The sequence below is a fragment of the Trachemys scripta genome, chromosome 11 (assembly GCF_013100865.1).
Source record: "Trachemys scripta elegans isolate TJP31775 chromosome 11, CAS_Tse_1.0, whole genome shotgun sequence".
Taxonomy (NCBI): Eukaryota; Metazoa; Chordata; order Testudines; family Emydidae; genus Trachemys; species Trachemys scripta.
This window is the reverse complement of record NC_048308.1, coordinates 71,526,767-71,539,315: the sequence shown is the minus strand read 5'-3', so window position 1 is coordinate 71,539,315 and position 12,549 is coordinate 71,526,767. Positions and strand designations below refer to the sequence as shown.

General features: G+C 43.2%; 1 protein-coding gene across 4 annotated transcripts in view; it reads right to left on the bottom strand.

Annotated features, from left to right (window-relative positions):
- The window catches only part of HDAC4 (histone deacetylase 4), a 192,495-nt gene that overhangs the window by 134,069 nt on the left and 45,877 nt on the right, over positions 1-12,549 (bottom strand). For all 4 annotated transcript variants that reach the window (XM_034785241.1, XM_034785240.1, XM_034785242.1 and 1 more), the window contains exon 4: positions 8,470-8,591. In XM_034785241.1, the coding sequence (XP_034641132.1) occupies positions 8,470-8,591 (122 nt within the window). The remainder of the gene's footprint in view (positions 1-8,469; positions 8,592-12,549) is intronic.

Below are 12,549 nucleotides of genomic sequence, written 5' to 3'. Positions count from 1 at the left end.
AGTGAAAATTGCAGATGCAGGCATAAATATACTGACACATGAAGATAAAGGAGTTACCTTCAAGTGAAGAACCAGTGTTGATGGCCAATTCAATCAGGGTGGATGTTGTCCACTCCCAATAACTGATGAGGAGGTGTCAATACCAAGAGAAGGAAAATTGCTTTTGTAGTGAGCCAGCCGCTCCCAGTCCCTATTCAAACCCAAATTAATGGTGTTAAATTTGCAAATTAATTGTAGCTCTGCCGTTTCTCTTTGAAGTCTGTTTTTGAAGTTTTTTTGTTGCAGGATGGCTACTTTTAAATCTGTTATAGAATGTCCAAGGAGATTGAAATGTTCCCCTATTGGCTTTATGTTACCATTTCTGAGGTCTGATTTGTGTCCATTTATTCTTTTACATAGAGACTGTCCAGTGTGGCCAATGCACATGAAAGAGGGTCATGTTGGCACATGATGGCATATATCACATTAGTAGATGTGCAGGTGAATGAGCCCCTGTCAGGGTTCCCTCCCCACTCTGGGGACCGAGCTTAGGTTAAAAACTCCCCAAGGCACAAATTCTCCCTTGTACCTTGGATTAGGTAACGCTGCCACAACCAAGTGATTAGACAAAACTCAGGGAAAGGGCCACTTGGAGTTCCTACTCCCTCCTACTATCCCCCCCGCCAAGCCATACACCCCCTTTCCTGGGGAGGCTTGAGAATAAACAAGATGAGCACAGACCAACCTTGGGCTTTTTTAGGACACTAAAAAACAAACAAACAAAAAAAAAAAACAGATTCTTAAAAAAACACAACTTTATTAGAAAGAAAAAAGGTAAAAGCACCACCTCTGTAAAATTAGAATGGAAGATAATCTCACAGGGCAATCAGATTAAAAACACAGAGGATTTCCCTCTGGGCAAAACTTTAAAGTTACAAAAAGAAAACAAGGAATACACCTCCCTCTCAGCACAGATAAAATCACAAGCCAAAATAAAAGTAAGCTAACGCATTCCCTTCCTATTACTTACTAATTCTAATGGAGTTGGATTGCTTGCTTTCTTGATCTGTCTCTGGCAAGCACCCTGAACAGACAGATAGAGAACAGACAAAACAAAGCCCTCTCCCCACCCCCGATTTGAAAGTATCTTGTCCCTTTATTGGTCCTTTTGGTCAGGTGCCAGCTAGGTTACCTGAGCTTCTTAACCCTTTACAGGTAAAAGGATTTTGTGCCTCTGGCCAGGAGGGATTTTATAGTACTGTATACAGGAAGGTTGTTACCCTTCCCTTTATATTTATGACAGCCCCCGATGGTATGGCTCACGTGGTTGGGTCCTCTGATGGTGTTGCTAGAGTAGATATGGTGACAGAGTAGGCAACAGGGTTTGTTACAGGGATTGGTTCCTGGGTTAGTGTTTCTGTGATGTGTAGTTGCTGGTGAATATTTGCTTCGGATTGAGGGGTTGTCTGTAAGCAAGGACTGGCCTGCCTCCCAAGTTCTGTGAGAGTGAGGGATTGTTTTCCAGCATAGGTTGTAGATCATTGATGATGTGCTGGAGAGGTTTTAGCTGGGAGCTGTACATGATGGCCAGTGGTGTTCTGTTATTTTCCATGTCGGACCTGTCCTGTAGTAGGTGACTTCTGGGTACCTGTCTTGCTCTGTCAATGTGTTTCCTCACTTCCCCAGGTGGGTATTGAAATTTTAAGAATGCTTGATAAAGATCTTGTAGACATTTGTCTCTGTCTGAGGGATTGAAGCAAATCCGGTTGTATCTTAGGGCTTGGCTGTAGACAATGGATCGTGTGATGTGTCTTGGATGGAAGCTGGAGGCATGGAGGTAAGTATAACGGTCAATAGGTTTCCAGTATAGGGTGGTGTTTATATGACCATCACTTATTTGCACTGTAGTGTCCAGAAAGTGGATCTCTTGTGTGGACTGGTCCAGGCTGAGGTTCATGGTGGGGTGGAAATGGTTGAAATCCAGGTGGAGTTCTTCAAGGGCCTCCTTCCGGTGGGTCCATATGATGAAGATGTCATCACTGTAGCGCAAGTAGAGGGACGAGAGCTGAGGAAGCGTTTTGCTAAGTCAGCCATAAAAGTGTTGGCATACTGTGGGGCCATGCAGGTACCCATAGCAGTGCCGCTGACTTGAAGGTATAAGTTGTCCCCAAATCTGAAATGGTTGTGGGTTAGGACAAAGTCATAAAGTTCAGCCACCAGGTGTGCTGTGGCCTCATCAGGAATACGGCTCCTGACGGCTTGTAGTCCATCCTTGTGTGGAATATTGATGTAAAGAGCTTCTACATTAATGGTGGCCAGGATGGTGTTTTCAGGAATGTAACGGTGTTGGGACTCCCCACCCAGCACCTCCTGCTAGTTACCTCTGGGAATTAGCTCAGTCCAGTGGAGCGCCCTCTCTCAGTGGTGTCCTGCCCGTTGTCTCGCCCTTGGTTGGCCTCTGAGCCCGTGTCGCTCTCCAGCTCGCGGCGTCCTCTTCAGGACCACTGCCCTCCAGCAGTGCCCCTTAGTCCAGCCACACCCCCCTTCCGGGGAGGCGGGGGGGTTGATCAGCAGTCTCTCTGCGCCCCAGCCACCATGTCCAACCACACACCCCAAAGTCTAATCCCTCGTCAGGGATCTGGTGTGGTCTATAATGGCCGCTCCCTACGGCCGATGGCTGGGTGTACTGCAAAGGGGGAGACGAAGGGGGGAGATCCCGGCGCAGGGACCCTCTGGAGGCAGCCTCGCTGTCGTCCTTCTCTCCCCTCGTCTGTCTGCTTTCCTGGGCCGCTTCCCCTATGGCCCCTTGCACCCACTAGGCCCTTCCCTTCAGGGCCTGCAGCCTGGCAGGCTAGAGTGCCTTTCTGCTCCCCGAGCCTGGCCAGCACTGCACTGTCCACGGTGCTAGTCTCCCTGCTCTGGAGACAGACCTTCCCCTGTTGAAGGCTTGGGACAGATTGACTGCTCCCTTCCTGAGCAGCCTTTTTATAGGGCTGAGCCTGGCCCTGATTGGCTGCCTCCAATCTGGGCCCTGATTGGCTCCCAATAAGTCCTTCTCTAATTGGCTGCCCGTCTACGCAGGCGCACTGGCCTGCTGTAGCCCACTCTCTCAGGTAGTGGGGCAGTCCGCCCCATTACAATGAAGATCACCAATGCATTGTAGTTTCCTCAGGAAGTCGGTGGTGTCACAAAGATAGTTAGGAGTGCTGATAGTGTAGGGTTTGAGGAGAGAGTCCAAATAGCCAGATAATCCTGCTGTAAGAGTGCCAATGCCTGAGATAATGGGGTGTCCAGGGTTTCTAGGTTTATGGATCTAGGGTAGCAGATAGAATACCCCTGGTCAGGGCTCTAGGGGTATGTCTATAGATTTGTTCCTGTGCTATAGCAGGGAGTTTCTTGAGCAGATGGTGTAGTTTCTTTTGGTACTCCTCAGTGGTACTCCTCCTTCATGTGTCAATATATTTATGCCTGCATCTGTAATTTTCACTCCATGTATCTGAAGAAGTGGGTTTTTACCCTGAAAGCTTATGCCCAAATAAATCTATTAGTCTTTAATGTGCCACCGGACTCCTCGTTGTTTTTGTGGATACAGACTAACACGGCTAACCCTCTGACACTTGTGTATGGTATGACCACCCGCTTATTCTTGCAAACATAGAACTGCCTGCTCACATAGCATAGGAAAAAAACACACTAATATTTAATTATTTGCCTGCATAAGAAAAAAGTCATACAACTGAATTTGAGGAGGCAGACTAAAATTGCTATTAAAAGATTCACAGCCCTTAAGACATACTCTATTTCTAATTCCATTAGAGAAATCCAGATTAAACCCTATCTAGATCTACATCCTCCTTGGTTGGGTCTAAGCAATTAACCTAGGCTTGTCTCCTCTTTCCTGGAAAGGCTCCAGTTAGTAAAGGTTCTTGATGCTCATGTACAGGCTACACCCAAAGAGAGGTTCCGTTATTTTGGTCAGTAGTTCATATATTTGTCACACCTATGCCTAATATCCAGCTTCTCTACACCCTCTGTGGGCCTCTAATCATGGCTTCTAGAAATAAATGAAAATGTACAGCTTTTCTCTTTATTCTGGGCATATCAGGGCACAAAGAACACAATGGAAGTGGAAAAGCTGAATAAGCACGGACAAAAATATCACAGTATTGACTCCATTCCATGAGTCTTCAAAGACCACGTGGATCACCAACATTTTTCCACACTTATCTGAGTAGTCCCATTCTCCCCCCCCCCCCACCCTTCCATCTATGAAAGCAAGTAGAGTTCTTTCCTCCCATTTGGGGTCTGATTCTTTCACTTGTAGTTGGGTATTAGGTTGTTTCTCCTGACTCCTCCTGTTGATTGTGAATACTTATCTCTGTAAATTTGTATGTTTGTCAGTGTTGCATCGTTTTTATAAACTAGTAATGTTAAAACTGGTATTCCTTATACTAACATTTATTTTCTTTGGCCTTTCCCTCTTTCTGCTTCTTTTGTGTTAAAACTTGTTTGTAACTACAAAGTGAGAAACTTTATTCCAGATGCACAAGATGACAGCAGTTTATTTACGTCAGAGTAATGTGCAAAAAATATAATGGAACTAGCTGAAAAAATAAAGTTCTAGGGTGTACAGAACAATAAGTGCCAAATAGAGTGACAGCTGTCATACTGATTTATTATACATGATTTGCATTAAAATTCCGATGCTGTAGGGCTTTACAAAAACAACAATTTAAATGACTGAAAAAAGTGACTAAGAACACTGCGGGCAGAGACTATATTAGATACAGTAAGGTGTTAAAATATAATTGGACACTCCATCTATAAACTAGCTTTTTAGGCAAAACTTTTGCAAGAAAAAACATGTGGATGTTAGTCCCACACTTTTTTAAAATCTTCCATATGTCACAAAAATGGTGCATTGAAAATACGAAGGACCTATACTCATATATTTTTAGACACAATCTTTACATAGAGCCTAACTAAAAAGAAAACCGGACACACAGAGAGGATTTCCCAAAGCTCGTTATAAATGCTGGAGGAACAGGATGTATTTGGAAACACAAATAGCATCTAAGTCAAAGTCTTCCACAGTGGCAGAACAGATACAGATTTATTGTACGATTGCCTTGGCTAGTGTCTACCTATAACGTTTAAATTTCAAAGTAGATTGGTCTGCTCCTATTTAAAGTTTCATCATATGGGCCAATACTAAAAGAAACCACATTCCTTGAAGTGCAGTTCTTCTCTGAGAAATGACTGAAAAAACAGCATAGGATGTTTAATATTTATTCTCTCTCATTGATTTACATAATAAAGATTTTCTTTTTAATTTCTGCCAAACTTGCAAACTCAACCCCGGACTCCAAGTCAAGCTAAAATTTTCCTTCTCATGTAGTATCATCTGTAATAAAAGTTCAACAGGCTATATGAAGCTAACCTTCAGTGGGTTTGCATGGGTTTAACTGATTGGAACTTAGTTAAGAGTTCTATTGCTGAGTACAAGGAATACAACCCACTCTCACACTCTTCTCTATGCTGGCTCATGCAGTACTAACAGGAGCAAGAATAAATAATGCAAAACAAATCAGGTAAAATTAGGTCTTCTTTTCTGTCTGCTCTTGCCTTAATTGTACCAGAAAAATGAATCCAGAAGCACTGTGGATATGAGTGTGATGTCCAGGAGGACCAAACTGGACTTATGCTAATCAAATACCAATCATGTGTGCAACCTTAGGACCATTTCATCCTAAGAGAACTGTAGTTCAACACTATTAAGACAACATTCCCCATCTTGACACTTCAGACTATTTTGGCTCCAAATGGGGAAGCTAACTGAAGCACAATTAACATATATACACCTTACTATATAGAGGAGTTAATAGTACTGGAATACTGTAATGGCACTGTCAGGGTTCCTTCCCCACTCTGAACTTTAGGGTACAGATGTGGGGACCTGCATGAAGACCCCCTAAGCTTATTTTTTTCCAGTTTAGGTTAAAAACTCCCCAAGGCACAATTTCCCTTTTATATCTTAGATTAAGTAACGCTGCCACCACCAAGTGATTTAAACAAACATTTAGGGAGAGCCACTTGGAGCTCTACCTTCCCCATATAATCCCCCAAACTTCTACACCCCGCTTCCTGGGAAGGCTTGAGAATATATCCTCACCAATTAGTCCTGGTGAAACAGACTCAAACCCTTGGATCTTAAAACAATGAAAAATCAATCAGGTTCTTAAAAGAAGAATTTTAATTAAAGAAAAAAAGGTGAAAGAATTTAGAACATAAAAGATTTCTTCTCTAGGTAAACTTTAAAGTTACATCTCAGGAACAGCCTCCCTCTTCTTGCAAAGGAAATCACAAACAAAAATAAAAGCAACCTAACACATTTCTTCTGTTATTACTTACTAATTCAAGGACGTTAGATGGCTGCCTCCTGGATCTTCTCCGGCAAAAGCACACACACACACACACACACACACCAACAACAAAAGACTTTTTCCCCCTCCCAGATTTGAAAGTATCTTGTTCCCTTATTGGTCCTTCTGGTCAGGTAGGTTATGTGAGCTTCTTAACCCTTTACAGGTAAAAGAGGAATTAACCCTTAACTGTATGTTTATGACAGGCACTATACTTAAAACAAATAAACCTCACTTGTCATGATCAGACCATATAAATAAATGCATGCCAGTAAGGACACTACAATTCACTAGTGGAGGGGGTAGTCCAGGGTGACCAGATGTCCTGATTTTATAGGAACAGTCCCGATATTCGCCGTTTTTTCTTTATATAGGTGTCTATTACTTCCCACTCCAACCCAATTTTTCACACTTGCTATCTGGTCATCCTAGGGCAGTCCATTGCAGGTGAACAGCAATTGAAGTATGGCAGCTAATCAGAGCACAAAGATTAACATATTTGCAACATGGTTACTGTAAAACAATCAGAACAGGATTATGGAAATCACTGCACATTTTTGGCTGGTGGCTGTTAGCCAATCAGAATGCAAGGATTTGCATGGTATACAGTTAGAGAAATAGCCATGTAGGCTGGCAGTTTTCAAAAGTTGAAGTGAGTTCTGTACACAACTCCTTTGTTCAAACGCACCTTTTAGAGTCAGTGTTTACAGCCAGAAGGGACCACCAGATCATTTAGTCTCACCACCACTGTATCACAGGCCATCACCACCGGACTGAGACCAAAGTTTTACAGCCCACAGGAAACTAGACTATTATGCACCACAGGCAGAGAACAGGAGGGATCAAGGTGCAACAGTGCTTGAGATGATTAAGTGAAACATACCCAGTTAATTTTGGCAAGTGATCTGAGCCCATATGCTACAGAGGAAGGCAAAACACCCTCAAGATCACTGCCAATTTGACGTCGGGGAGAATTCCTTCCTGATACCACATCTGGCGATCAGTTAAGACCTTGAGCATGTGAACAATAACCAGCCAGCCAGGCACCTCAGAGAGAGAATGCTCAGAGAGAGAATGCCCGCCTCAGAGCCCTGGCCCTCCCTGTCCAATGCCCCATCTCCAGCTGTGGCCAACTCTGACACTTCACTGGAAGAAGATATATGGCATGAAGGAAGAAAAATCCCTTCCTGACTCTGCAGGTAGCCTGCTGAAATCCTGAAGCATGAGCTTTCCCCCCATTTCCTCTCCCCTCAAAAAATCAAAAAGAGAGCTTTTAAATAGGGAAGTTTAAAATTAAATAGGTAATTTTAAAGTTCCCTATTTAAAAGGTACTTTAAGACACAGCACTGTGTGCTCAGTCCTTCCCAGCATGGCTGTTAGTGAAATCAAGGGGAGCCCATCAGGGTGTATTTATTCAGAGAGTTTTATGCTGTTGAGGTTAGAAGCCAACATTACATGTTGGCTATAGGCATACGATGCGGAGTTGATGAAAGTAGCCAATCAAAACAGATATTTGCATAATATATAGCTGAGAAATAACTGCCCCCCTCAATCAAAACACAGGGAAGAGCACAGCTGAGAAACAACCATACACAGGTATGAGCAAATAACTTTACTGTAAATCCTCATGCTTTGCCTGACAGAGATGATTATTTTTTGCATAATATCATACACACAACAAAAAAGCCCTTAAAATAGTATTAAGAAATATGCATTTTTCTCGTTCAATGAAACACTTCTTGATAGAAGACGACAAATCTGTTTTAATTTTGCACTTGTGAGGATGACAAAACTCACAAATTTCATGTAAATTAGGCTTCCATGTGAAGTTTGTATAATTCTTAATAAATTTCTGCCTGGCCAAACTAAACATTACTCAAATTCTAACACTTTTCATTCATTCTACAGTGCTATAGAGGTAGAGGTGTTAAAAAAAAAAAAAAAAAAAAGGATTACATGTTAAAAACATCACCCATGATTTAGTTAACATTTACTCCTTTTACAAAAGGACAGACTGCCACAGTAAAGATATTTAGAGTGCCAGACAGAACATTAATATTGAGTTTACCTGTTTTTCGGAGTGGAAAGTCATCTTTGGAATCGTACATCCCCAGGACAGGGTGATTGTAGGTGCCTGATATTCCACTTTGTGGGGGAGAACTCTGGTCAAGAGAACTGTGCTGAGTTTTCCTATATAGGAAGGAGTAGAAAGAGAAAGTGGAAACTTTACAAAAGTTAAGTGTATAGATTAATCTTTTCTGTTTATATTAAAGGATCCTGTACTGACATTCAAAGCAGAGAATGCCCATTCCTGACAATGAGAGTTAACCCTGGACAATGTGGTCATAGAAAAAGAAGGTTACTCAACTTGTGAAGTAACTAGAGTTCTTTGAGATGTGTCCCCCTGTAGGTGCTCAACTTCAGGTGTGCACCTCTGCCTTTGCTCAAAGATTTTTGGTAGCAGTGCCCTACACATCCTCATGCCCTGCAACGAGGCTATATAGGGCTGCATAGGTGAACCACTCTGAGTTTCTTCCCACAGAAAAACTCCGAATCAGAGAGGAAGGAAGGCAGCTAGTGGAACACCTATAAGGGGAGACAGCTGGAAGAACTCCAGTTACTGCACAAGGTGAGTAACCTCTCCTTCTTTGAGTAGTGTCCCTGTAGGTGCTCCATTTCAGGTGACTTCTGAGTAGTAACCGGTTTAAGAAGATGGGAGGTTCAGAACAGAGTCCAGCACTAAGGAGAGAACCATGTTACCAAACTGCAGCATCCAATTATGTTACCAAACTACATGCACTATGGTCTACGTTGCAGCTTTCAGCAACTGTAACATTCTTGAGCAGGGCTACAGATCTTGACTGTAATCTAGTAGAACGTGCAGTCACTCATAGGGGAGACTGAACATCAGCCAAGCCATACCAGGTAATAATACATCCAGAGATCTACTTAGTCTCTGCATGGAGACAGTGGATCCCCTAAACCTATCTGCAATAGAAGCAAAGTCTAGGGAACTTCCTGAACGCTCTGGGTCTGTCCAAGTAAAGGGCTAATGTCCTTTTAACAACTAGTATATGGAAGATGGCTTCCTGTGTAGTCTGATGTGGCTTAGGAAAGAAAACTGGAAGGTGACTAGATGCTAAGTGAACCTTGATGGAACTCGTATAGACCTGATGTCTTCAATTCCAACAGGTAATCCAAGATTGTGGAAAGACAACTGAATAGGTGAAAGATGACGGCAGTTACACCAAAGATGATACCTTCTCCATTTCTGAAGGTAAGTGTGACTTGTAGAGTCCTTGCTGCTATTTAACAGCACGTTTTACTTCTGATGAACAGGATACTTCTAGTCCCAAGAACCCTTGAGGAACCATGCTTGGAGTTGCAGAATGTTCAAACTGAGGAGATGTTTTCTACCTGCATTCTGATTCAACAGTCAATAATTGATCAGGAGCCTCCACAGAGGATGAGAGGAGAGCCTGATGAGGTAAGGAAATCAAACTTGTCTTGGCCAGGCTGGTGCAATCGAAGTGACCCCGACTTGGTCTGACTTGATCTTGCTGAGAACCTTTAAAAGCAATGGAGTTGGTAGATATGCATACAAAAAAAAAAAAAAAAAAAAGGAAAGATTCCTTGTCCATGTAATGGGAAAGGTGTCTCCTAGAGGTTCTGGATTGAGTTCTCCTCTGGAACAGAATATTCTGCAGTTTGTGTTGGCTACAGTGATGAAAAAGTCAACCTCTGGAAACCCCCCAGCTAGGAATATTTTGTTAAAGACTCAAGAGTCCAATTCACATTTGTAATTTAAGGAAAACAGTCTGCTGAGGTAGTATGCCATAGTGTTTTGTCTATGTGGGACATAAAAAATTGAAATGGCCATCTGACTAGCTATGCGCTAATTCCAAAGCTTTCTCACTTTGCAGAGTAAGGGGGAATGCGCTCCATCCTGACTACTGATATATACACAACCTATGTTGTCTGTGCTGATCTTGAATGACTTGTTTTTCATTAGGGGAAGAAAGTGGAGGCAAGCATTTCTGACAGCCCTTAACTCCAGCAGATTGACATGCAAGTCTTGCTTTTGCTTTGATCATTTGTCTTGGGCTGTGTGAGGACTCATGTGTGCTCATCCTCCCAAGAGGGAAGTGTCTGATATTATCATGACCATACGGGGATTCTGGATTAATGGGATTCCTGCACAAACCTTGAAAGGATCCTTCGACCAGGTGAGTGACTGCAGCACCCGACTGGTTATAGACACCTGTTTGTTCAGACTGTTTGTGTTGAGCCAGCCCTGAAGACATCAAAAATGTAATCCGGTGTTCTGTGTTACCAAAAATGCAAGATGCTACATGGCCCAGAAGCAGTGGACATGTCCTTGCTTTTGATCGTGAGAGGCGTCCCTGAAGAGAGATGGGGGAATGGGATAGGATGGCAGGATGGAGGCAAACAATCATATAACCAGATTTAATGGCCTCCCATACTCACCTGTCTAATGTTATAGTCTCCCAGGCATGTGACTATAGAGAGGCAGTGTTCAAACTGAGGAAAATGGGTGGAATGGTACAGCTAAGAACCCTCACTATCAGGTGGTTTAGACTGCACAAAACTATCAGAACTGGTGTTTGGAAGATGCTGATAGCTGGGATGAAGCAGCTGAGGTAGTCATTGGTTTCTTTTTAGAACAATCTTAGCCAGTAGGGTTCAGATGGTCTACGGAAGGTGGAAAAACTGAGCAGGACAAGATCTTTGAGCCAACTGAGACCTGCTAAATTTCCTTCCAAAGATCTAAGTGTACTCTGAGTCCTTTTGGGTATGATGTGAGTCATCTGTGGAGCCTGCAAAGACCTTAAATGTCCTCAACAGCCAATTGTACTTCCCATAGGAAACTAGACAACTGAAGCCAGAAAGCTTGTCTCATCACTGCTGTGGTGGGAACAGACCAGACTGCAGTGTTGTCTGCATCAAGTGAAGCCTAAAAGACATCTTCACCAAGAGCGGACCCACCTTTACTTTGGAGCTAAACTGACCTGAGTTCCTATTGTAAATGGTCAATAAAAGCATTAAACTTCCCATAGTTCAGGTAGCCATATTTCAACCTCAAGTCCTGGCGATTTGCTATCCTGAACTGTAACATTGTCAAAGAGTAGCTTTTATGACCAAGAAGGTCCAGACGCTTCTGGTCCTTGTTATTTGGAGTAGATATTTGAGCATGCTGTCTCCCCCTTTTATTAACTGCATCTACAACCAGAGAATTTGGTGCCTGGTATGAAAAAAAAACTTGGATTTCATCACCAGGATGTAGTATGTTTTATTGGCACATTTGCCTGTAGGGGTGCCATTTCTGGAGTTTGCCAGATGGTCTTGGCTGACTCTAAAAAGTACTTAATCAGCAGTGCCACTCATGCTGAAGTAGAAGTATACAATATGTCCACGAGCTTGTGATGTGAATCCTGGACCTCTTCCAGGAGAATCTGAAGAATGTCCACCACCCACTTCAACAGGTCCTGGAACTGACAAAAGTCATCAGCTAATGATGGTGGTGGTGGTATTACTGCCTCATCGGATGATGATGAAGAGGTATTTGTGAGGGAGTGACCTTTTCCGCCCTCACCTCTTGCTGCTCACAGGTCTCCTCTGCTGATTCAGAGTGGAGGAGAGAGGTGGACCGTGCTGGAGAAAGAGCTCTTTTATGTTACTTATGAAACTGAATCGGTGCCCCTCAAAACTGCTGGTGGTACATTGCCCATGGGTCCCAATAAGACCAATGAGGAGGACTAGACGGCACGGGGGAAGGTAGCCATCGGTGGTTGTCTCAAGTATCAACAGGCAGAGGTCATGTATCCTGCCTTCCTGGCATCTGCAGAGGAGAATATCATCTCCTTGAGTAAACTGGAGCACTTTGAGCCAAAAGTTCTGAGTATGAACACTCTTCCGTACAGGAGGTGACAACCCTACTTCCTGAATAGTAGAAGTTGGGGAAGTGGTAGGTCTCACTACAACATGTGTGGTCAGTGACCCAGCAGATCTCAATACTGATAGATGTCCAGATGTTGCAAAGAGGGGACACTCTGGCTCATTCGGTAACAGGAGATCTTTTAGGGTACCATGTGCTATCGGGAGCACAACAGATTTTGGTATGGGCACC